This window comes from Monodon monoceros, unplaced genomic scaffold (assembly GCF_005190385.1).
Source record: "Monodon monoceros isolate NGI ecotype Baffin Bay Population unplaced genomic scaffold, NGI_Narwhal_1 Super_Scaffold_14, whole genome shotgun sequence".
In the NCBI taxonomy this organism is placed as follows: domain Eukaryota; kingdom Metazoa; phylum Chordata; class Mammalia; order Artiodactyla; family Monodontidae; genus Monodon; species Monodon monoceros.
Genome location: NW_021703770.1, coordinates 23,712,487 through 23,740,387, shown reverse-complemented (window position 1 = coordinate 23,740,387; position 27,901 = coordinate 23,712,487). Strand labels below are relative to the sequence as shown.

The following is a 27,901-nucleotide window of genomic DNA, read 5'->3' as shown; positions in this document are numbered from 1 at the left end:
ATAACAATTATTATTATTACCTAATTCAATACTTGCTGTCATTTCTTGAAATAACTTTAGAGAAAAATAAAGCATAAATCATACTATTCTCTTAAGATAATTACTGAAGTCTCTGAAAAAAGGGATAAAGCCTAAATCACAATAGTCCTTTAATAATAAGAGAAGGGGTAAGAAGAACTAGCTATTCAGTCTCTTAATGAACAGCTTTTTACAGTGAATTAAAAAACCTAAGGGAAAAAAACCCTATTTTCCTAAAATCATGTTTGAAAAATAGATTTTTAAAGTTTTAATACAAAGTAATACTACACATGTTGAAATGTTAGGAAACAAAAAGGGAGAAAGATATTTAAATGTGGAACTTGTTTTTCTTCTTTAGTCATTACCTTAAGCAAATAGGTGAAAGGAGAATTGACTATGGTTTAGAATGAATTAACTGTTACAGTGATTAATCCAGCTGAGTATGCAGACATTCAGCAATTAGTTTTTACCTTTTATTTTCACCATGCCTGGAAGATAAATGTGTCTTTCCTTAATGACATAAGATTCTCATTTGGAATGCTAGCTGATTAACTTTAAGAGTTATCTGTTTAATAGCTTTTCTACCATGAGATATTTTAAAAGTTAAATATTTTCCAGTTTTTATTATCCTTATTGAGTGAATATAAGTTATTATCTCTTATTATGAAAAAGGGCTGCCTTTCTAGAGGGAGAAAAACTGTTTGGTTAAAATGACTTAAAAATCTGTACCTAAGCATCTGGTTTCCGATCCACTCCAAAGACCTGAAGAAAAGCATTCACGTACAGCGGAGCCCACAAGCATGAATCCTGAATCACAGGTAAAGATGGCCGTTGAGCCATATGAAGTTTGAGTTCCAATCTTATTTCCATTTGGAGGTGTAGGTAGTTCTCCACAGGAAATAACTTGAAAACAATAAAAAAATAAAAACGCTTAAAGACATAGTCAATATGAACTTGTAACAAAACCATGCTGTGATTTGATATATTTACAATTGAAATTGACATTTGTAAAACATGTTTGAATGATTATGAAAGTGTAGAGAAAATAGATGACATAATTTAAAATTTATCCCCTTTGAGTTCCCATAAATCTTCTAAGTAACAGTGACATGTGATGAAGATATTTTGTTTGCATTTTCTGCGTAGCCAACCTGGTCACCCAACAGGTTGTAATGAAAAAATAATAATAACAAGATTAAGGGAGGATAATTTATTAGTCCAAAGTCTTTCTCTGACTTATCAAGTGACATTGGGCAATCCCTTTGACTTACCTGAGCCAGTTTCCTCATTATCTAAGATTGTAAGTGCAAATAATTTTTGTTGCATACTCTACAGTTTATAAAGCCCTTTACATGTGAAATATCATTTGATTCTCACTAGAACCATTAGATTATAATTATATTTCACATTTTGGTTTTAGGTTTTAAAAAACTAAAAAATAGAGATTAACTGACTTGCTAGGTCATTCAGAACCCAGCTCTTATAACACCTTCATATTTAAAGACCACAAATGAAATTTCTTTCTAGAATGAAAACAATAATAGATAGCACTTATTGAGTGCTTTTGCACCAGACACTATTACTAACACTTTACCTTACGCAATTCTCAAAACAACTCTATGAGGTAGGTGCAATCATTATCTGAATTGTGTGCACTAGGATATGGACACATAAGAGGAAAGTAACTTTAATAAAATTCCACAGCCTATAAACAGCTAAATCAAAATTTAAACCTAGCCATTTAACTCAAGAATTGAATACTTAACCACCAGTCTTTATTCTGGCTCCAGCTCTGGCTTTCAGTTCTAGGCTTTAGGATTCTATTAGACAAATAGAAAATTTGCAGACTTTAAAAAATTGCATGTAGAATTTAAGATGTACCGATTGTTTTGAACTAATACCCCAAACAATCCTTTGAGGTAGCTATAATATTTATTAATATTAATAATACTGATATTTATATCACTTTAATTTCAAAGATGAATAAATGGAGGACCAGAAAAAAAATACTGTTCTTTCCGTTTTTCTCAATGAATTGTAATTCCTAGATTCCTGTCTTTCCTGCATTCTTACCTGTGGGCAGGAACCTGATCTTATGTAGAACTTAAATTTTTTCTACATAATAAAGGATTGAACACAAAGAAACCAGACAAACATTTGTTCAATAAATGCTTCTGCTGTAGATAATTTTTTTCCTTCTCTTTGAAACATCCTTATCCCATGTGCCCTTTTAATGAAATTATAATGGAAGAAGAATGAGCCTAGAGGAAGATCCTGGGTGAAAACCGAAAAGAGTAAAGCAAAAATTTACAATACATATGCCATATTTTTAGAATATGTAATATAATTTAGATATGTATTTTGAGATTTTTAATTCATCAATATGATTATCTTATAGAAAATGGTAACCCCCAAATCCTATGCTTAATATGGAGATTAAGAAAATATATATTCCTAAGTAAAATATTACTAGGTACTTGCATACTTACTATATATAGTTATCTGTTATGTTAAAATTTTAGTCTCCATAATCCAGACTTCAAATGTTTTATTAGTTTATTTATAAATTATGTATCCATATCATAAATGCTGTAAAACTGTGTTGAACATGAAATGAAAGGATGAATTTTCAGCCTAGCATATTTCCTGGTACTAAGTAAACTCAATAAATGTAGTAAAGAAAGTTCAAAGGAAGATCAAGATATTTCATCTGATTATCCTATGTTAAGTTAGCTTATCTACATTAGACACTAGCTATTATAAGAATGTATGAAAATAGAATGACTAAGATGTTCAGTTTGATTCAGTAAATATTTATTGAGCTTCTGCTGTGAATCAGGTTCTAGCTGATATTTTCAACGTGTAACACCATTAAATCATAATAATAACTATGAGATAGGTATTATTGTAATTTTCTGGTTTAAGAAATAGAATAAACATCATATAACATCAAAAGGCAGAGGTTTTAATTAGACTCCATGGGTTGAAACCCAATTATCCACCATTTATAAGCTCTGTGACTTGTGTAACAAGATAAAAATTCTTGGGTTCAGTTTCCTTTCTGATAAAATAAATATAATAATATCAACTTATTTATAGAATGGGAACTAAGGAATAAATGAAATAATACATGTAAAGGGCTAAAAGCAGTGTGTAGTTGTTTTAATAAATGATAGACCTAGAATCTAAGGGAAGGATTTCTGAATCCAAAGCCCCTGTTGTTGTTTTTTTTAATAAGCATTTACAAATACCAAACACAGTTACAAAATTTTAAGATGACTTGAGAATAAATGACCTTTTAAAATAATATTACCTCAATATTGCTCTAGCATATGTAGAAAAAAGAAGTGATCAAGAAATTCAATCACCAATGATTGCATATGAAATGTTTAGCAAAGTGTATACTTACTTTGGCAATATGGTCTTTCATTTCTCCAACTCCAAGTACCATTAGGAAGACATTCAATAGAAGCAGGACCTAGTCCATGATAACCAGGATCACAGCTGAAAACTACCTTGGTTTTGTATTCATAATGGGAACCATTCACAATTCTCCATCTTCCGTGTTCCAGAGTAAAGGAGTTGATGCTTGGGCATGTAACAACTATACAAAAACCAAAGAGAAAAATGCTAATAAGTCAGTCATGTCTGTTCTACCTCTTAATTATATCTCATGTCTATTCCATTCTTAGTTCACCATTTCATGAGTTCCTTCACTATTGTGCCATAAAAGGTCTTTAGCATTTTTTTTCATGTTAATCTTTCTACTCCTTCAGTTCTATGGTACTGTTGGCAGTTCTGTGAACATGTCATGCTATTTCACACTTGAAAGTCTTTGTACATATTATTCTATGCACCTAGAATCCCTATTATTGACTTTTCCATTCTTCTTTTTTTGGATTATCATATCCAAGTTTATTCCTTAGTACAGGAAGACATGAAGTATATTTTAGTGATGAACCAAACCAATAACATTAGTTTGTTAAAATTGTCTAACTTTCTTGAAGCTGATTTAAAAGTATTCTTTTTTCTTTTTTCCCAGCTTTACTGAGTTATATTTGACACAAAGTGGAAAAAAGGGAATACTTGTACAAGTTGTGAATGTAAACTGGTAAAGCCACTATGGAATACGCACATACAGCAGTATGGAGGTTCCTCAAAATTGAAACTATAACTATCATATGAATCACCAATCCCACTTCGGGATATATACCCAAAGGAAATGAAATCAAGATCTCAGAGAGATATCTACACTCTCATGTTCATTGCAGCATTAGTCACAATAGGCAAGATACAGAAATAACCTACTCTCTTTTCTTTAAAAGTTTTGGAAGGACTATATTTTGAGGAAATTTGTTTTATGAGAATGATCTTTTTATGCAAGACTTGTGATATAAACTTCAGCTAATTCAAAACTTGCTCAGCATAAGCAGACACATTATTAGACACTTATGTTAAGATTGCAAATAATTTAACAACCCCATTTTAAATGAAATCACAGCTAAGTTGAAATGTTAGTACTAAATAGAACAAGTAATTGATTTATAGAGAAAAATCAAAGACCTTATTTAAAGACGCATTTTCTAATCCTTTTCTACCAAATATTTTATCTGAATTATTTTCTATAACCATTATATAATATTCATTTACCTATTACAGTATTGATGGCAGGAATGAGAACTATTCTAAATGTAAGTAACCTGAAGAATTCTGACAAAAGTTGACTATTATGGATCATCTCATTAGCATCATTTATGTTTATAAAAATCAGTTGAATGTATTAAAATATAATTTTATTAATGTAAACAAAATCTTTTTCAAAGACCTATGTATTGAAAACACATGCTGATTGATGGATGACTTTTTACAAAATAAATAAAACGTTGCTATGTAAAATAAAATGCCACTTTATTTTTTTGACATAAATATTCTGGAGCTTCTGAAAATGAGTAAAACTGTCCTTATACTGTATTTCAGTTCTTCCTAGTACAAGACAGCTTAATTTACTTCTATTTCCCTCTTAGACATCATTTTAGGGAATGGTTCTAAAATCTGAAAAATCCATAAAATTTCAGATCATATAAGATGCCAGTAGAAACACAAGTGATGAAATTTCCTTAACATACATACCAACACAGCGAGGAGTCTTGTTATGATTGCTCCAAGTTCCATCTGATTGACAGACAGCAGTGGTAAGTTCCTTAGATGACAATCTATATCCATCATTACAAAAATAGGTAACTCGGGTTCCTACCAAATAGTCTGTTGTGAGTATTCCTCCATTTGTTGGAGCTTTAGGAATCCCACAGGAAATTGCTAAAATAAATACATACGTACAAAACCAAAGAAACAGAAAAATAATTAGATAAGTCTCATAGAGTATAAAGCATGTAAACTATTTGGAATTTTATTAATTTCGCTGAAACAATTTCAGAATATCTTCAGCAAAACCTTTTTTGAACTACAACTTTCTGAATCAATTATTTCAAACTCTGATTGAATGTCTTTTTAAATTGGTGAATCTACACTATTAATACTTTATTTCTTGGTTTCTTACTTAGTTTCTTGTCAGCATGTGCATGGTTATCAGCATGCACACAGATTATAAGAGAAGGCAAGTTAAGTAAATATAGAGTGTATTAGTGCTAATACATGTGTGGACCTAGCAAGTTCAGTCAATTCAATTTGACAGTATTAAAGATTATAAAGGTAGTGGTAACCAACACTCATCAGGGTTTCGGCCAGGAGTAAAACAAATAGATTTATTTTACCTAGAAGCTGGATATTACTTTGTCTTAGGTCCAGCCAAACTCTATGTGCTTGTGCACCTCCCATGGAATATCATGTGTATAGATATATTTAATAAATATAGGGCCAGGACTTATCATCTTAAAACCTAGTTTGGATCTTCCTGCATTTCACTGATACGTCTCAGATGTCTTGGTTTTTATCTACAATAAATCTGATTTACGTAAAAGTTAGTTTTACCATAATGGGATAATTATAGTATAAATTTATATCTCAATAGTTTATTGTATAAAATCAGAAAACCTCTAAATTCTGAAATAACTAGTTTTATTGGTTTCATATAAGAGATTCTAAACTTGTAACTATTTTTCTCGTATCAAAAGAAAGAATAGAAAGATACGAGTTTAGCTTGAGTATTTACAAAAGCTCTAAATATTCTGTCTCCATTTCAACCTAAAATCGTTTCTACTTCTCTTATAAAATCTACCACTTAGGTGTTTAATTTTAATTAATTCATGCAAATTGACTACAAAGTAAAAAAAAAATCTTAGTAAAACACATATAAAATTCTCAAAGTGGAATAGCAGACTCCCTACTGGTGAATAGCTTGATCTTTTGTAATTTGATAACCTGCAAATTATAAACAGAAAAGTAGTACTGTTGATTTAATAAATTATATAAGCAATCTCATGTAATTATGTTATTATTCTTGCTATCTAATTATAGACCTCTAAAACAGTGTTGCAAAGGTAAATGGTTCCCTGATGTCTGTTAAAGCAATATTTGTATTTCCATTTAGGACTTCTGGGTATTTCAATTTGTAATAAACTGTTTCCCCACTGAATCCCCACCAAAGATCATGTATTTACTCATTTTTTAAAAATTAGCTGTACATTGTTGGGGTAGAGTAGGTTAAACTTAGAGCAAAGTAACAATGAAATTTAGTTTAAATAATATAGGTTCCATACATGTAGTTAGTATATAATGATTGTATTTTAGAATTGAAAAAAAGACAACATACTAAAATGATAGGATAAATGTGCCTGTAGATACTATACAATTTAACTTCTTAGCTAAAAAAAAAGGAAAACAAACAGAGTTCAGAAGAACCATCATCACTGAGTGATTGTCAGAAGTTCTCTGCAGAACTCTGAAACAAGCACAAATTAAAAGTGAAACAAAGAGGTCATACCTGTACTTGGTTTTTATATTAAATGTACTAAATATTAACCTGTTTTAAAAGTGTATAGAGTTATCTTACTATGGTCTGACGGCATTTCCCTAACGGTTCATCATGTTGAACATTTTTAATGTGTTCATTTGCCAGCTGTATATCTCAAATGTTCACGTATATCTCATGTTGGTAGTGAATGTTGGCTGATATTTCCCTTTTTATAATAACTAAGAAGACAATAAAAGAAATGTGTTAGAACTTGAAAAAAATAAAGTGAAACAGGGAATACAAAGTGACTGTTTCTGCATAACCCTGTACAATACTCGATTGTATAGAGGGATGATAATGGTTTAATTAGTGACAGGGCAGGGAGTCAATGAATGATTAGTTGATGTGCAGACAAAGAAATAAAACACCTTCTCAAACCGAAATAGAGGTAACAGACTAAATTTTCTATCTTGAATTGTGTTCACATTGCGCAACCACAGCTCAAGTAAATATATGTGAGGATGTATAAGGAGACTGAAGAGACAAGAAGAATAAAAATAACTGAAGAATGCAAAACAAATTTGGAACAAAACAAAAATTGTGTGCATAGCTCTCCCCAATGACATTTAACCCTTTCATTTCAATTACCTATGCCCAAACACAGGTCACATACAACAATTTTATAAAATAATTAATGTTTTAAAATTGTTTCAGTGAAAATAAAGGATCAATTTTGGAAATGATTCTTTGAGTTATAAATATTTCATCACGTTACTATGCAAAATATCTTATTTTTCAGCTACATTTTGATTTACCAAAATATACAAGCAGCTCATGAAGCTCAATATCAAGAAAACAAACAACCCAATCCAAAAATGGGCAGACGAGCTAAACAGACATTTCTCCAAAGAAGATATACAGATTGCCAACAAACATATGAAAGTATACTCAACATCACTAATCATTAGAGAAATGCAAATCAAAACTACAATGAGATATCATCTCACACCAGTCAGAATGGCCATCATCAAAAAATCTACAAACAGTAAATGCTAGAGAGGGTGTGGAGAAAAGGGAACCCTCTTGCACTATTGGCAGGAATGTAAATTGGTGCAGCCACTGTGGAGAACAGTATGGAGGTTCTTAAAAAACTAAAAATAGAACTACCATATGGCCCAGCAATCCCACTACTGGGCATATACCCTGAGAAAACCATAATTCAAAAAGAGTCATGTACCACAATGTTCACTGCAGCACTATTTACAATAGCCAGGACATGAAAGCAACCTAAGTGTCCATCGACAGATGAACAGATAAAGAAGATGTGGCACATATATACAATGGAATATTGCTCAGCCATAAAGAGAAATGAAATTGAGTTATTTGTAGTGAGGTAGATGGACCTAGAGTCTGTCATACAGGGTGAAGTATATCAGAAAGAGAAAAACAAATACTGTATGCTAACACATATATATGGAATCTAAAAAAAAAAAAAAGGTTCCGAAGAACCTAAGGGAAGGACAGGAATAAAGATGTAGATGTAGAGAATGGACTTGAGGACACGGGGAGGGGGAAGGGTAAGCTGGGACAAAGTGAGAGAGTGGCATGGACATATATACATTACCAAATGTAAAATAGATAGCTAGTGGGAAGCAGCTGCATGGCACAGAGAGATCAGCTAGTAGCTTTGTGTCCATCTAGAGGGGTGGGATAGGGAGGGTGGAAGGGAGATGCAAAAGGGAGGAGAAATGGGGATATACATATATGTACAGTTGATTCACTTTGTTAAACAGCAGAAACTAACACACCATTGTAAAGCAATTATACTCAAATGAAGATGTTAAAAAAAAACCTATTTGTAATTATAGAAAAATTTCAAATCAAGAACAATTAAAAAATGCTCCATATATAAATGTCATATTATATTTAAAAAATCAATGAAATTATAATGCTGACACTACAAAGCAATTTCAAAACTTCAGAAAGTTCAGGATAATTTTGTATTTTAACCAACAGTTAATTATTTTCACTAAAGGTTTCTCAAAGATTATCTATATATATATATAAACAATCCTTAATAACTGAAATTTAAGTGTTCAAAGTTCAGAGCATTTAAATGTTTATTTAAAATCTATATGATTTAGAAGTTATTATATATATTTTAAATTCCTGTGATTCTAAAATTATGAGATCATGATTCTTTCTCAAACCAATTCTGGGAAACCATTTAATACTAAAAATGTATAAATACTCCTGCTATTCATTGGTCAAAGGAAAGCAGATGTTTTGCTAGTTTATTAAAATGTATCTATTCTACATGAAGTCAGTACCTTCAATGATGGTAACCCATTAAGTTTAGGATACATCCCAGAATTCTAGTAAGTAATTAATGTTTCCGAATCAGCAATATAAGGAAACAGTTCTTTCATTTCTCATTTATTTATACATGCCTATGAAAGCTATATTTTCATGAATTAGAAATTGCAATTTAACAGGTAAAATAAACCATTTTGGGTATCTGGTAATATCTATTCTCTGCTCATTTTAACTTGCTGCTGTTTAAATTTTAACTGATATCTTTTATATTTTATTTGTTTTATATAAATTGCCTCCAATAAGTAGATGATAGGTAACATCCATTATTTATTAACTGAAAGCGTCCCTCATTTTTTTTTCAAATAATACTGAAAGTGATAAATGCATCCTTTTTTTTTTTTTACATCTTTATTGGAGTATAATTGCTTTACAATGGTGTGTTAGTTTCTGCTTTATAACAAAGTGAATCAGTTATACATATACATATGTTCCCATATCTCTTCCCGCTTGTGTCTCCCTCCCTCCCACCCTCCCTATCCCACCCCTCCAGGCGGTCACAAAGCACCGAGCTGATCTCCCTGTGCTATGTGGCTGCTTCCCACTAGCTATCTATTTTACGTTTGGTAGTGTATATATGTCCATGCCTCTCTCTCACTTTGTCACAGCTTTTACCCTCCCCCCTCCCCATATCCTCAAGTCCATTCTCTGGTAGGTCTGTGTCTTTATTCCTGTCTTACCCCTAGGTTCTTCATGACATTTTTTTTTCTTAAATTCCATATATATGTGTTAGCATACGGTATTTGTCTTTCTCTTTCTGACTTACTTCACTCTGTATGACAGATTCTAGGTCCATCCACCTCATTACAAATAGCTCAATTTCGTTTCTTTTTATGGCTGAGTAATATTCCATTGTATATATGTGCCACATCTTCTTTATCCATTCATCTGATGATGGACACTTAGGTTGTTTCCATCTCCAGGCTATTATGTGAGGGTTCATAGTTGTTATATATGTCTCCACATGCTGGGTAAAATAAATCAAATATAAATTTAAATTTCATATTACAAAATAATGTGATGTTCAAAAATTTTCAGAGTCCAATGACATTACATTTTCTTTATGTTGAACTTGTCTTTATTACTATACCTAGCTAAGAGACTCAACTACTCTTTAAAAACAAGACCTAGTCCAAAGCTCTAAAATGTGCCATTTGTTGACTTGTCATTTTTTTGCTATAGCAGGATACAATGCTCAGAGAGTGCCTTGCTTTTTAACAAAATAAAATGGAAATGAAAGACATCTCTGTTGAGTTACCTAAACAGTGAAGAAAAAATAATGTGGTAATTGGCTACATTTTCCTCTTTTAAATTTGTTGCACTGAGAGCACATTTTTGCATACTTGAGAGTGAACATCATCAGTGACCTTGCCTACTCTTATCCCCTCTTTTCTCTCTGCAGACTCCACACTAACACACACTCCAGCTCTGGGTCATTCATTTTCTGACAGCAAAGTGACGGGAATGGTAGATGCATGAGTAAAGTATGCATATAAGTGGATAGAGTAAAGGCATAAATCACATAACAACAAATGAAGAATTATAAGACAATGTGTCTCATGCTCCTCAAATTTATCAGTCTGTGTTTTTCAGCCTTATTTTCCTTAGAGGTATCTATAATATGCTTCTGCATATTTATAATTTTGGAAGTTTCAGCAATCCAAATAAAAGTTAAACGGGGTTAATCTTTTATTAATGTGCCATTTCTGGTTAATATACTTCACCTTGACAAGCAGGGACCGGTGCATCCCATGTATGATACCCGTAGGAAGACTTTCTGCACACAGCACTGCTTTTCCCAACAAGTCGGAATCCTCGATCACAGGCCCAGCGGACCACACTATTAAGCTGTCCACCTGTCTGACTGATAATGTATCCATGAGGTGGGGATTCTGGTGTACTACAGTAGAAAGCTTTTTAAAAGAAAAAAATAAAAATCATATAAAATTAATGAATCAGAAACTCTTTACAATCTAGAGTTATAAAAACCTTAAAGTAAATACTAGTTCATAAAAATTGGCCAATTCAATTGCCATCTATGTGAGTTTTACTTCATATGGACATATATTATTTTCCATCCACTTGACAATCTAGTGACATCACTTTTAGGAGACATAACTATTTCTGGGCTTTCTTCTGATTCTTATTGTCACTGGAGATGTCTCCTAATTGAAATACATTATACCTTCTTAATACCCTGGAGGTTCAAAAGCCCTACAAATAGTTTATTGAATTTTGGAACTGGTATTTCCTGTCATCTGAAGGGCCTAAATGCCACACTTTAGTAGCAATATTTTAGAGCATGTTGTTTACATGTCACTTTGAAATTACCTGCAGACACCTATGTCATGTTAGTTCATGCATTTCATTTTGGTGGATGTCTAAAATAGTCCCTCCACATTCCATAATCCTCTCTTCCAGTTTATTAAAGAGTTTCCATGCTGCCAAGAGTGCTTATATATGGTGATAAAAAATGCCAATAAAATAAAACTTCTTTCATCTCCTGAAGTCTAGAATGTCAAAAGATAACGTGAAATGGCTTTTTCATATATATGTACTTTTGAGACTATTCAGCCTGGCAGGATCCATTTACCCTTTGAAACTGAAACTTCAATGTATTCATCTGAGAAAAAAATGAGACTTTAGGGGTAAATAGTAAGAAACAGATTGGACTTAGAATATATATGTCATAACCTGTCATTTTCTAAAGGAAAAATTTATATTCAATATGTCAAGCTGTTCTTGGGGCCAAAAATGATGTTTTCATTACATTTATATCTAACTTTGTCATGAATATCAACATAAATAAGGATTAGTCTTTAATATAGTGAACTTATGCTTATAACTGTTGGATTTGAATGATTTACCTTTAAGTTATTATGGTTATTAAAAATATAATTTAACATTCTGACTTTTTAAATACAGTCTGGCACAACTTTAATAAAAGGACATTTACAAAGTTCACATTCAAATATGAAAGACCTCAAGAATGACTTGGGCGTATGTTTAAATTTTTAAACATTTCTCCTTTGCATGCCTAATAACATTTTTCAAATTTAATAGATATCTATTATAGGATAAAACTTGTAAACATGTTATAATGTCAGTGACAAGTTACTTCTAATATGTAAAAGACAAATTGTTGATAAAGGCAAATTATCACCTTATAGTTTTAAAAACAAAGTAGACAAAAATGGTGTTTGCACATAACATACATATATGCAAATTTATATAAATGAGTAAAATTCAAGAGTTTATCTTTACAACTGGAATTCAAAATTTTATTTAAGTCCATGTCTACAATTGTTGTGTCAGAATAATCTATAAAATATTTAAGAAAGTAATTTTCAGTAGAATTGATTAGCAATGACCCATACCTTGGGGAGACATGGTCTGAACACTGGAGAGATAGAGATGGTTGATAGGGTCTGAAGTATACTGTTATTGAGCACATACCTATGGCATCTGACATGATTTAGGATGGCAATAAAGAAAAGGGATATAATCTTTGCATAATGGAAAACTATGTACACTTAACAATAAAATTGTCTCAGTATTAGTAGACCTTATAAATAAGAAGGCATATAGGAAAAGCTATTTCATCTTGATATTAAGAAGATTTTCAGCCTACATCTTTCTAGATATTACTCAATGAAAAGCAATGATGACAAAACATTTTTTTTAAAACTAAATGTTTCTAAGTGATGTGTTCATCATTTTCTCTTTTAATATTTAATATATTTTAGCAAGTATCATAAATAGGTGGGCAAGAGTGAAGACAAAGATTTTTTCTACTGTATGTTTATCTTTTGTTTAAACTTCTCATTTAAAGGAGTTATATATATTAAGTAGATCAGATACAACTGAGCAACACTATTAACATTTTGTGAGAGTTCAAGGGAAATTTCTGCTGGGAAATAAAGCACTTAAAATATCAGAGTTTAATTTTTTTTTTTTGGCTGGAAATTTTTTTTTAATAATTTATTTATTTATTTTTGGCTGCACTGGGTCTTTGTTGCTGCGCGCGGGCTTTCTCTAGTTGTAGCGAGTCGGGACTACTCCTAGTTGCTGTGCATGGGCTTCTCACTGCAGTGGCTTCTCTTGTTGCGGAGCACGGGCTCTAGTTGCATGGGCTTCAGTAATTGTGGCACGTGGGCTCAGTAGTTGTGGCTCACGGGCTTATTTGCTCCATGGCATGTGGGATCTTCCTGGACCCCTGCATTGGCAGGTGGATTCTTAACCATTACGGCACCAGGGAAGCCCTAGAGTTTAATTTATAATTAACTTAGATAAGTCATAAATAACTTAAGTCCTTTTAATCATTTCAAAATTATATGAAAGACATAGCATTATTATCATTACAATGAGGAAACTGAGGCATAGAGATGTTACATAAATTGCTCAAGAAACATCAATGGAAGAAATATGAGTTAAATTCATACCTAATTAAATAGTGTATGTGTCATTGCTCTTTAATCACAACCATACTGAGGATGTAGGTGAGATCTGTACTGAAGTTATAAATATCACATACCTATATATCTTATCCGGAAGCCTTTTTTGTTATTGCCATGATCTGCTGACCATTGAAGAAATACTTCATGACCATTGCTTGTTATATTAAAAGCAGATGAATAATCCCCACTGAGTGAAACAAGCACTGGACTTTGAATATTTGGTCCTTCAGAAAGAAAATAATACAATTTAGGTGTAATTGAATAATTCATCTTTAGTATTTTATATATTTAGAATAGTATTAAATATGGTGAAATTAATCCAGAACCAATTTACTTCATCAATAATAACTTAAAACATAACATAAAATGTTTATTTAAACATTTTAATTCCATAGCTAAAGCAGCTACAATTTATAACATAATAATCAAGCTAACTACAATTTTCATATGGTATATAGGTAAGTTTGATGTTGATACTTCTAATAATACCCATAAGATAAAATAAAATCATATAAGCAGTGTTTCTACTGAAGGTCTGAAAGTATAATTAAAGTAGTTGAATTGAATTTATGAATATCCAGTAAATATAACCCATAGTTACCATCATACACCTGAAGAACATCAAATTCCTTTTCTGTCTGGAAGAATTCTACAAACATGCTAATATTATATCCTTTTTCCACAGAAATGCTCCAGGCACACATTTGAAGATTTGGGTAACTGTCAGGATATCCAGGGCTCAATATGACTCCTGTAGAATCCAGGCGTAATTCATTGGCAGGACAGAGCACTGTCAAAAAATATATACCATTAGATGATGCTAGTGTTTTAGACCTAAGTGAAAGTTGCATTTTAAATACTGAAAGTTGCATTTTAAAGTTGCATTTCAATACTTTAATTGAAATGTATTTAAGTGAAAATTGCATTAAATACCCAGTTTTTAAATGTTTTCATATTAAATAACAATAAAGGAGATAATATCTTGAGCTATGTGTATAAAAAGACAACTTGTATAATAAGCTTGCAGTTCAAAATATGGAGGAATGACCTAAAATTTTATGGTATTAATTTCCTTTTATTATTACATGGAAGATACATTATTTTTCTGGACAATAAATACATAGATAATAGAAAGATAAGGCATTTTATTACCTTCTATTTCTTTATATTATTTTCCCTATTTTCCTTCATCTTCTTACGTTTTCTCCCCTCTGCCTCTCTTGCCTATGTCTTTACCCTGTCCTTTTCCTTCCTTACTTTTTCTTCTGTCCTCAAACTTTAACTCACTCAGGTATGTGAGGACAGACAGGAAACTGCCCCATCTCAGAGTATTCATTCCAGGCAAAGTCACTTCTAATCTCATGAATATGCTTAAGCCACGAGGATTTAACACAATTTTGGGTCACCAGTTACCTTTCAGTTCTTCCTGCTATTTCCAGATCATAAGTGTAAGACAAAGCACAGCTCTTCATTTCATAACAGTACCTCTGCTGTACATCCTGAGAATGTGTGTGTGTGTGCACGTGTGTGTGTGTATCTCCAAGGTATAGTAAACTACTATACTTTAATTGTTGGCCTCAATAGCATTATGCATTGGACCAAATAATAGAAACATATACTTAAATTTGCATTTGGAATGAGAATGTGATCAAGATGATCAAATCCTTATCACTCAAATGATGCCATTACAGCCCTTTTTTTTTCCTTAAGACTTTTATGGTGTGGGAAGAGTATTGGAATTGCTCAATATAACCCAAACAGTATAGAAGTAAACCAATATATACCAAACAGGATTTAGTTCAATATGATATAGAACTTTTTACCTAGAAGCCACTGTAGCCACTACAGTAAAATGTCCTATGTATATCACTGATAAATAGTTTTTAAATGTAGCTTGGACCAATTTTTGAGTGTTATTACTGCATACATCCTTGTTTCTCAATGTTTGTTCAAATAAACTAGGCTTCAAAATACCAAATACTGTTGCTAAAATACAGATGAATAGATGAAGGATTTATATATTTGTCATTTCCAGGGTGGAAGGACATGAAATATTTTGAATCATAAAGTCTTCAAGTAGTATAGGGATGGAAAAGAGTAAGTAAAATAGTGAATTATGGCAACATATGATTGTTCTTTAATCAAGTTAATAACTTGAAATAACTTGAAAATAACTGCCATAACTTCATATACAGATATTTAAATTTTTACTATAGAATACAGTATAGCTAATCTAAGAGTTGTTTCCTTTCTTTTTTTTAAACTTCTATTTCTCTTATTTGAATCTGAGACATTTGCTTCTTGGATGTGATTTCAAGATTTAAAAAAAAAATAATTCAGCAAATAGTATTAAGTCCTTCTCAGTCTAAAAAGAGAAACCTGATGTTTGCTTTTCACAAAATGAAAAATATGTAAAATAAATAAACAAACAAAGAAACTTGAAGGCTAGAAATGGAATGGAAAACCTGAGTCAAAGATGAAGAACATTAGTGAATATATAGTTATGGCATATTGAAATAAAAGATATATAACCATATGACAAACTGAAGTAAGTTTTAAGAAAGGGTTTCTGTTGTGTGTGCCCTGCTGTTTAATACTTCTGAAATATTTAACTAAGTGAGTAACTGGGTTACTGAACATGTTATTCCCTTACTAAAAGCCATTCAGCACCTTCAAAGCCCTTCAACTTCAGTCCCTGCCTACTTCTCCAGCTTTGTTTTCTGCAGCTCCTCCTCTGAAACAGAATGCTCCAAACATACTGGATGACTTATAATTTTTTTGAACTCAGCCTATCCATTAGTGTTTCTGTTTCAAAGTCTTACTCTTGTCTGATGCATTTGAAATGTTAGCACATCTCAAAACCCAGATCAAGTCTCATCCTCTGTGAAACAAACACTTCCTGAACCTCTCCTCCATCAACCCAAGGAGAACTGTTGATTTTCTTCTTGGTACCTCTGTCATGTATGCTTCTGTTATTGCAGTTAGCAATTTTATGGCTATCATTTCATCACTTTTTTGAATTTCTTCTTAGGCTATTGTTATTGAAAAGCAGGTGCTGTATCTTAATGGTCCCAATGTTTTCAACTGAACAAATATTCCATATTACTTTTGAAAAACTGGTATGATTCAATATAATTTACTGTAAATACACAAATTAACCTATTCTCACACTAACCAACATACGTCAAGAGTAAGACAATCATCAAGAGTAAATATGTGTACATTAGATACTGTTAAGCACCTTTTGTTCATTATATCACTTACTTGTCACAGCAACCTTAAGAAATGTCTATAATTCTTATCCCCATTATGCTATGAGGAAACTAATGCCCAGAAAGTTTAAAGTACAGAAAGTCTCACACATTCAGCTAGATGGACCCCATGTTTTTAACTATCTGTAGTCACCTATTGTATTTCATTTACATCAAACCCTTTGAAGAGCACCATATTTAGACTTGCTTTCCATGTTTTAAGTGTGATATAAAGAACTAAAGAGGATCCAGGGAGGAATAACAAAAATGATATAGCCTCTTTTAGGAAAAGTGAAAAAATCAAATAATTTAAAATAGACTAAAAACAGTATAGATTAGTTACAACAGATTCCAAATGAATGACAATCTTTTTAGTGGGATTATGAATTAACTCAAACAAAATTTTAACTCAGCTTTTTAGCTTAAGTGCCTGGTCAATTAATTAATATAGTAATGCTGCATAAACTCATTCTGAGGGATAATTAACTTTTAGCTAGTACCCATAGTGTTATTATGAGACAAAGATTGATCATCCTTTTTTGTATTCTCCAGAGCAGATGGAATAAGAAGAAACACATTTACTAATCTACAGGAAATTCTGATTTTAGAAATATGATATTGAAAATCTGAGAGATGAGGGACTCAAATAACAAAACTGTTTTGTATTTTTAATTAAATATAATATTGAATTAGGATCTAGATATATAAAAAAGAAGTGTTGCTCTCCAAGAGCTCACAATGAAGTTTATACATTGGGTCAAGGAAGAAATCCTGGTATGTAATTGCTTGTTCATTCAGGAGTAAAGGTGGTAGACTTCAGAATAAACAAACAACTTTAAGATGGCCTATAAAAATCATTGACTAAGAGCAAGGAAAATTCTTATATTGTTGCTGGTTATACCTCCAAACATGTCTTTCTTTTTGATACTGTAAAAGCCCCTTATGAAAATCCTTCTATCTTCTTGTAAGGATTCCAGTGAGGTAGAAAAATCAAACGTTTATTCCTACTTACAGCATGCTTGTAATAATAAACAGAATTTTTGTTTTAGGCTCATTGTAACAGTTAAGATACTGCATAAAACAGATTTCTATTTCTCAAGAATAAACCCCAGTGAAGGAAGTAATCCAAGAAAATCTGGAGATGTATAATCAAGTTCAATTCAATTTTATTCAAATTAACCAATATTTATAATTAGTTACTATGTGTTAGGCACTGTTACGGGCCCTAGGAGCTATACAAGTTAATAATACATGATTCCTGAACATCAAAATCCCAGTACATCATTCAAGATCCATCATGGTCTTGCCCTTATAACATAGTGAATGCCTTGAAGTCTGTACCTCACTGTCTTTCATTTCTGTGTCTTTGCATATACCTCTGTCACTTGGACCACACTTTCCCTATCTTAGTTCTACCAAAGCAAGTATCACTTTTCATTTGGAACCTATGACTCAGGGAGCAATGTCTCCATCAAGCTTTCCCTATCCTATAAACAGTTTAAAATTATGTGACTCTATAGCTCCCTGGCCTGTTTCCTTAGTACTGTATTGCTACAAGCTGTATGGCTGTCATATCCCTTACACCATGTTGCTTTCACAGCAGGGACCATTTACAACTTTCTGTTTGTTTGTTTTTTCCCTCAGATCCTCATTCTTAACAGGTGCTCAAAAAAGTTTAAAGATTCTAGTGGTCAGAATAGAAACTACTTGCAGTCAACATTGGAATCTTTATCTAAAGTGATTTTTCTTGCTTTCTACCTCCATTTCCACTCCTCACAGCAAAAATAATTTAAATAGATTGAATTGAGTTTAGGATAAACTAGAAAACTTAAGCCTTGGATGAATAAAAATGTTTACTTAAATCTGAGAAATAATGGAATGAAAAATACCACTTATGAGTTGTATAATATTTAACATTATTGTCAGTTAAATATATAATTATATAAAATAGATTGTTCTCTATTTTGCTAGTACTGAATTAAACATAAAACAGATATTTAGAAATAAATAATCATAAGAATTGGTACCTTGACAAACTGGAGGCGCTCCATCCATCTGGAGTCGTTCTCCTAATCTGCATGTCAGAATTGCATTACCAACCAAAGTAAATCCTGGAAGACACTGATACCTAATAATATCACCTATTTAAAAAAAAAAATGCAGAAGGGGCTTCTGATAAGCAACAAGGTAATGGTTAAAATAAACAGATGTTTCAATATAAAATTAGAATATTTTTTCTTTCAGTCATTTTCAATCAATATAAAAATTCTATTAGTTATAAGCAGTGATGACATTCAAAATATTGAACTACTAGTATGTCATAAACACTCCAATCAGAACTGAAGCCAATAATAAACTACAAGTAAGACTGTACTGGGGCAATCTAGTTAGATATAAGCAATAGTAGTAAGGAAATAATCCAGTTGGTACTGGTAAGATATTCATTAAAAATATATCAAGCAGTTAAAAGGAGATTCCTAGTTATTGCTATTAAGATTAGATGTACATTGGTCATTGATGTTTTCTTACATTTCTCAACAAATATTAATATTACTAGGATAATAATGATAAAAATTTATTATGATAACATTAGGATGTCTTCTTTTCTTACATAATTTTTCAAACTATTAGATATTATTACAGTTAAATTTCCAACCAAGTTTTAAAAGGACTTTATTTACGATCAAATTGAGCATAACCAACCAATTGTTTTCAAAGACATGGAAATAAAACATGTCTTCTAATACACCCTACATATCCTTCATTATACACATCAGGTTTATGACTGAATTCAACATTACAGTGTTGGAAGGTAGCAAAATAATACTTTGGAAGGAACTACCAGAATAGTTATACGGTTCAAATTCCTGCACTGTTTTCTAACTGTACATCCTGGAAATACAGAATTCCTTCTTCTTGCCTAATATTCCCTTTCCTCTTTTCATTGTTACCCAGTCTTAAGAATTCTAAACAATCCCCATCGATCCAGGGAAAGAAGGTCTAAGACAGGCTGCTACTATTCTTTATTCTTATTTCTTTTAAAGTAAATACCTCTGCTCACAGTATGTTTTCTTTGAAAGTAATTTAGCAGACTTTACCTATTTCAAATTCATCATCTTCTGTCAAAATTTCAGCATTGGGTACAGGTGGTGGAGGTTGACACACTCTTAGTTGATAGGCTATAAAAATAGACAATGTTTATTCCTTCTCTGAGCAGCTATACATATTCACATATGTGAAAAAAGAAAATTACATAAGGTTTATTTATAAGAATAAAAATATATGGTAGAATTTATCAAGTTTCAACTATTTCTTTATTTAAAAAAATGCTACAACATTGAGGGAAAATTAATCATTCCTTAAATATTTTCCCATGGTAAGAATGCTTACCTTTTAACTCCTTATTTCTCACCCTCATTCTAGTCCTTCTGATTATGTGCTTCTATCTTGGCATAATCACAATTTGGAATTATACACTCATGTTTGTTTATGTGCTCAATGCCTAGCTTCCCAAGGTTCATCGCAGAATCCCCTGCATCTAGCAAAGTGCCTAGCATTCAGTCATAATTGTGAACAATACTCAAGGCTTACTCTATTCCAAGGAGTATTATGAACATTTTACTTATATTAACTCTATTAGTCCTCACAAAAATTTTATTTATTTTATTACTTAATTTATGTAACGAGTTCTCTAATTATTCCCATTATATAAAAGAAAAACTGTTAAAAGAATTAAAGAATTTGTCCAACTCATACAGCTATAATATGGCAGAGCTGGGATTTGAACATAGACAGTCTGGCTCCAGAGCCTTCTTTCACCATGCTAGATTAGTATGTTTATGTTAAATTTTATGTTTCTAAACTGGTCATCCCATTAGATTAGGTAGATTCTTATTTGGCATAAGGTAAAGGCCACTGAAAAAAGGTCTCTATGAATCTAAGTATCATGACTACTGGCCCTATATGATATCTGTATCACAATTGTTTGCTTGATTAAAGCCTTGTTTTCACTAGTTGTCTTCTAAGATGTAATATACTATTATTAATTTAAGAAACACATTTTACGCTGTTATAACCTTTGAAGAAAAATGTGTTTTATATGCATAATTTTATTACTTAAACTTAGGAGTTAATTTCTTTATGTACCTCAATTCGGAGATAAAAAGAAGGAGGTTTAAAGGCATAGTAACTTGCCCGAGATCACACAACTAGTACAGGGTTTATCCAGAAGTTCAGCCTATGTCCTTTAACTTCAAAGCCCATATCTTCAGTATGGGCCCTATTGTGAGAGTATTATGAGAGTACTGAGGAATATCAACTAGACTAGTTAAGGAAAATTCCGATTAAAAAGAAATGAATGAGATAAATTTTAAAGGATGAGTAAGATTTTTTCCAGTGCTGAAGGGTAATCATTAGCAGAAGAGCATTCAGATAGAGGAGGAAACATGAGCAAAAATTACAATTATCAAGGTAAAAGGTAGTTGTGAGAAATGCCAGAGAGGTAAGGGAAGGGGAAGAGGAAGATACAGAGAGCCCTACAGGGAGAAATCCTTATGAGATTATGCTTTATTTATTTATTGTTTTATTGGAGTATAATTGCTTTAGAGGAGAGCATTTTATCTGATCTTTGTTTGCCTGTAAACTTGTTTTTAATCTTCATGCTAATCAAAAATTTTATTTTAAAGAAGAAGCACATTTTTATCAATGAGGAATTCATGACTCCTGTCATCTGTAGAACCTGCTTAGAATGACTTAGATAACTCAGCTGGAGAGTTTAAAAGACTAGAGGTTGGAAATCATTATTATGAGGAAGATGATGCTCAGAGATACTGTGTTATTTTCCCATGACCGCGTGGGTGATGTGAGCTAAATTCTCTTATTCTCCATTCTTTGGTAACATCAGCATTTTATAAACTGTCCCTAGAGACAAGGGATCACCTTGGGGTCATGGAGGGTGTGAGGAGGTGTAATGTCCGTACCTCCTTCCTCTACCTCAATAAGAGCAATTCTATTTTCATCAATTTTATAGATTTGAATTCTGAATAAACTTTCCTTCGAACAAATTTTCTACAATCTCCACCTAAGTGATTTCACTGATCCTTTTGACTTCAAGTCTGACTTTGTGTCTCAATTCCCAATTTTATATCACCAGGATAAACATGTCTTCTGAGCTCTTCACTACCTACCTCCTCCTACCCTTTACTCTTATTTTCTAATCACAGAACACTGTTTTGTAGAACATACAATCATGACATGTAGGATACGATGCCCTTGCGTAGTTATTAAATAAGTCAATGGTGTCTTAAAGGTGAATGGCATGTCAAATAAAATGATTCATCTAAAAGAGAACACAGATTTAGCTTAAATGTGTATTTTAAATGTGTAAATATCTATGTTACACAGTTTTTTCATTAATGATCATCACTTTGAAGCTGTTTCTAAATAGAACAATCCATGGAAAACATGGACTAAAATACATGTTCATGCTATTTAAAATTTTGATAATACATTTTAAAAGTTTCAATTCTGCCCGTAACTGGATATCATGACTTGTTTCAACATTTATTATTTTCCATTTATTAGTTTACTTTTTCACTGTTTGTGACTCCATCTAGGCTTTAAGTAACATAAGGGAGGAGACTCTTCATATGTCTTTTTCACAATTGAGTAATAAGCTCCTTTCACTTTACTTATAATCCAACAAATATTTGCTAAGTAATACACAAAATATAGGTTTTTTCAGGAGGGAAAGAGTCTCTAAACAAATAGTCTTCCCTAAGAAGACTCCACCGATGAAACAGAGGCAATTGTGGGTTAGAGTGCATGTCAGTATCTTTTGAGGACGACCATTGTTTGAACAGTGCTCTGTTTTCATTCAAATGTGTACAGATGTCTGGTTCCTGGTCCAAAAAATTTGCTTCTTAAAATCACTTTAGAGTTTAATTCTGGCAATATATTTGGTTATTTTTCATTTCGTATTTTCTTTGTAATGAAATAACCAACCCAATTCCAGAAAAGAATGCTGCTGCTTTTATCTACTTCAGGTCAACTGAGCTATTAAAGGCTTCTTCAAAAAAAGACACAACAGGACACTGGCAAATTGCCATTCCTTCTCTAAACCACAAAAGCACAAGTGCACAACCTTTCTGCCAAATAAGGATGCAGTATTTCTTACAGAGGAAAAGAAAATGTTCTATGTGCTCTTATAAATTCTAAGTTCTCTATAACCACTGTTGTACTTCAGTGGTGACCCAGATTATTTCAAGTATGATAACTTCATGATTTGGGGAAGATTTGGAGGAGGAAAAGCACTGATAATTACATACTCAGTTATGTAATTCTGGTAATGCTATTTTGAAAGTTATGTAAAATAACTTTAAGCAGCTCCACTTGAAAGTAGAGTTAGGAGTATTTAAACAAATGCTATCTGAGTTCTAACTAAGAAGAAAAAATAATTAGTAATTTTTTTCCATTTTGGAGAAAGTCTGCTAGTGAATTGATATGAACCATACAGGTAAGTTTCAGTGGTGCTTAAATTACTTACAAATATCACGTTTTATCTGTTAGTATTTTATAATCCATTTGTTTCTCTGCCTATAGAAGGGAGAATCTTTGAATTCAAGAGAAAATGTTCAGCCCTAGATTTGGAGATGAGACAGAGAAATGGAATGGATCATTAGAAATGGATCAACAAGAAGTTACTAGGTATTTTCCTAGAGATGGAAAAACAGAAGTATAGTAAACAAGTTTTGGGAAATATCCTGAATTATCCATAAGAAAATTCCAATATCTTTTGCATGAAGTGACTTCCCCATGTTCCAGTAGCTAATGGAAAGTATCCTACCTTAGTACTGAGACCATTAGAGTCTGAAAAGTAATGTGCTAAAGGTCTCTTCTCTACATGGTTGAGTTGCCTGGCACATTAGTAGATAACAGAGCACATCAGAGGTGACAATTTTTTCTTTGTCAGTCTCTGTTTTCCTTTTTCTGTTTAATACCATAGTTTGGTTTGTTTTGGCTATGAAGGAACACGTTTTAGCTCTTTAACCATCACTTTATTCTGCACATTGAAAAGAAAAGACTAAAGAAAAAAAAGCAAAAGAAAACAAAAGAAAACAAAGCACAGCCCCTGTATGCTGTTGGCTTGGAGCCGGCCTGGCTCTAACTGATAGGCCATGATTTTCTACTGTTGACTGTAATCAATTTAACTAACAACTAACATCAGACATGATAGCTCTTTTGACCTTGTTGGAACAAGACAAAAATAAGACCTTTCCCGAATCATGTCTGAGCATAGAAAAGACAAAACAAAAACCATAAAACAAAATGAAAACGCTATCCAAACCACCAATATGACCAAGATCCCTCCATCTCAGCTAGTACAAGAGAATGCTGCTACCCCACGCCAATCATAGTTTTAGGTGTGTTCCATACTTTCCACCTTCTAGAAAAAAATTAAGATACCCAATTATAGAACTGCTGCAATTTTCTAAGAGCACCCAACCCAGAGGAAAAGCATGCTTCCTTGAACTTTCCAGAACCATCTTACACAGCCCAAATCCTATAACAAGGCCCTCCTAACACCCTCTCACTGAGACTCCACGGGGTTTCTCATGGTATGTGTCCCACACATTACAGTGAGCCTATAAACTCAACTTTGTTTAACTACAGAGATATTCCTGATGGACTTTGGCTGGAGGGGGCTGAGATACTGTAGAATAAAAATGCCATCTTATCACACACAGCAAAATACCAAAATATGGTAACCAATTTTGACATGACTTTTTGTCATTTAAGTAATCACTAAGTAGTCATTTAAATAATAGTAAATGGCAATATCTTTTCATCATTATAGTTTTACTAGTTTGGTTTTTTAGCTGTATATATATATAATTGTATGATGTTCATACCCCCTATGCTCTCTGGAAATCAAACAATGAAACATTTCATCAGCTCAATGCTCTATCTACTGAAATATGAAAGGAGGTCAGATCTTTACGTTGTGGGAGGCAATGGGGTCACACAGTTCAAAGCAATGGTGATTTATGTTTTATATAAAATGTGTCCTTATATCTACAGTAGACTCTTTTAGGATGAGACTTTGTGGAGTTAAATATACTTGTCCCCAAATACAGCATTCATTGTAAAGGCAATATAACCTTAAAAGATGACCTAAAAGGTATTACAGGCTTTTAAAATACATTTCTTAAAAATAATCTGAAATTCAATATATAATCAACCCACTCATTCACAGAAGCTGTGCCAATAACAGAAAACAATGGATAATATATATTATTAAATTGTATTATCCTAAGAAAATCTTCTGTAATAATTGAGGTTCCCTAATATCTGATATTAGAAAAAGAGGTACCCTGGATAATAGATTTAAGCATTAAAATGATACCTTTTGTTTTAAATTAATAAATATATATTCTGGCTATACTACAGTGGTTGGCATAAGTCAGATTCCCAATAAACTTATCTTATTTTCTCGTCACACAGGGACCATAGCACATTTTGGAAACTACAAAGAGGAACACACTAATTTGTGATAAACCTACCAACATATTGTTGTTTGCCTGTAGGTCCTGGGGAAGAGAAGCACTAAAAAGTTCAAAGTTCCAAGTTGTAATTAGGAGAGGTATTTTCTAGAAAGTGAGATGACTTATCTTGATAAAAATGAAAATCATTGCTAATTTTTAAAGAAAAATTATGTTTACATACCATTAACTATAATCTATGCATGAGATAATACCAGCTTAGGACACTACCTGGCACTTGGTAAGAACTCAGTATAGTTTAGCTATTATTATGAGTGCTGTTATTGTTGTCATTATTTAAAAAGAGGTCAGTCCTTAAGTCAGACAGACCTATTTTGAATTCCCGGCAGCCCTTCTATTTATTAGTTCTCTGGCTTTATATACGTTACAAATTTCTGTCTTTTGGTTCTTTAATTATTAAAATAGGGATAATAATACTTATATTGCAGAGTTATTACAAAAATTACCATGGAAAGCATCTAGCATAGTGCCTGGCATATTAAGTATTCAGCAAATGGTAGCTATCGCTATTGAGTGACTATACAAAGTTAGTGTCTGCAAAAACTTGCAGGTGAAACAGGTTTTGTGTAATTTACTTTCAGGAAGTCATTGATTAGGACTGAATACTGTTATTATTTATTATAAGACAAACCCATCTTGACTCTATGGTAGATATCAAGAAAATTCAGGGGCTTCCCTGGTGGCGCAGTGGTTGAGAGTCCTCCTGCCGATGCAGGGGACATGGGTTCGTGCCCCGGTCCGGGAAGATCCGACATGCCGCGGAGCGGCTAGGCCCGTGAGCCATGGCCGCCAAGCCTGCGCATCCGGAGCCTGCACGTCCAGAGCCTGTGCTCCGCAACGGGAGAGGCCACAACAGTGAGAGGCCCGCGTACCGCAAAAAAAAAAAAAAGAAAATTCAGCTCTTTCTTTAGGGAATTATGGTTACAGTAATACAGAGAAAGACTAGCAGATTTCCTCAGATGAAGAAGAAATACGGTATCTGAGATAAAGTGCCTCAACATTTATGCCTGCCCTATTTCTTCATTGCATAGAACTTTCATTTTCCAAAGCTTTTTATGAATGTTATTTTTGATTATGAAAGGCTTTATGAAGGTGATGTTTTATAAAAGACAGATATCTGACTAGATCTCATAAAAACACATTTTTCTCCTTTCAGACATATTAAAAATATATTAATAAATAAAACTTAAGTAATTAATGTGACCTTAAGAAAATATATGAAAATACTGATCTGTTAAATTTATAAAATAAGTACACAAGTCCTAAGAAACCACTTCTGACTTATAGGTTTGGGCATAACAGAAGGAGCTATTATATCACTAAGAGAATATAAAGGAAACTGAGTGGGGTAGTAAACCATTCTAAGCTTAGGTATATTAAATCACCTTAAACTAAGTGTTAAATAGTGAATTATCTCCCTGGTTAACTTATGAAAAAGTACCAAATGACCTGACCAGTTTTTTGTTTGTTTTTTTTTTACCATTATGAGAGCTCATTTTGGCACTAAGCTATAGCTACTGAATACGAGCCATGGATATGAATATTATATTTTTGGTTATATTAAATTGTACTAATTATATTAATACCAATTTGAAAACAGGCATCTTTTTTGTTTTTGTGAGGAGGGATGAGCACACATGTAGATAATTGTAAAATAACCTTTTTAAAAATTGTCACTAAGACAGCTCATATAAACTCAATTAGACAACATTTTAAAAAGAATCGAACACACATGACCATAAGACTAAACTATAATTACTTAGTCAATAATAAAACTATGAAAGGATTAAGAAGCATAAGTGTGATCTGTGTCCTCATAAAAGCACTCACTATTATTAAACTCACAAGGCATATAAAACAATACAGCATATGTAAGTTCTGAAAAGTTTGGTGAAAAGAGTAAGTGCAATCATAGAAAAGATGGTAGTGATCCCTATGAGTTTGAAGTATCAAGAAAAGGAGAAATGGGGACTTAAGATAGGTAGAGTTAAAGAACTGAAGATGAGTAAGAAACCATTTAAGAATGGAAGTTCAGGGGGCAGTGAGAGTAAGAATCTAATGGGAGTCAGAGTAGGCACTGGGGAATAAGAATCAATGAACCAGATGACAGGGTAGCTTTAAATTTGATTTAATGAAGGCATCATGCGTTCTTGAAAAGGTGAGTCAGGGTGAAAGCACGCTTAGGAAAATTATCTTACTAGGGCTAGTAGAATATAAGGCATCTGTCAATTTTTAACATGACCCCTGGCTACCTCTCCAAATTTCAAGGTTATTTTAAGGTTTGGGTAAAATTGCCAGAGATGTTGATTCAAATGTTAGGCTTCTCTAAGC

At 32.4% G+C, this 27,901-nt stretch overlaps 1 protein-coding gene across 3 annotated transcripts in view; it reads right to left on the bottom strand.

The window, feature by feature from the left end:
• Positions 1-27,901, bottom strand: part of CSMD3 (CUB and Sushi multiple domains 3) — a 1,080,114-nt gene that overhangs the window by 74,598 nt on the left and 977,615 nt on the right. For 2 of the 3 annotated variants that reach the window (XM_029222726.1, XM_029222728.1), the window contains 8 exons: positions 20,108-20,188; positions 19,037-19,150; positions 14,360-14,548; positions 13,836-13,982; positions 11,026-11,214; positions 5,149-5,334; positions 3,428-3,622; positions 748-921 (listed from right to left, as the gene is read on the bottom strand). In XM_029222726.1, the coding sequence (XP_029078559.1) occupies positions 748-921; positions 3,428-3,622; positions 5,149-5,334; positions 11,026-11,214; positions 13,836-13,982; positions 14,360-14,548; positions 19,037-19,150; positions 20,108-20,188 (1,275 nt within the window). The remainder of the gene's footprint in view (positions 1-747; positions 922-3,427; positions 3,623-5,148; positions 5,335-11,025; positions 11,215-13,835; positions 13,983-14,359; positions 14,549-19,036; positions 19,151-20,107; positions 20,189-27,901) is intronic. The other variant, XM_029222727.1, reaches the window with a different exon arrangement.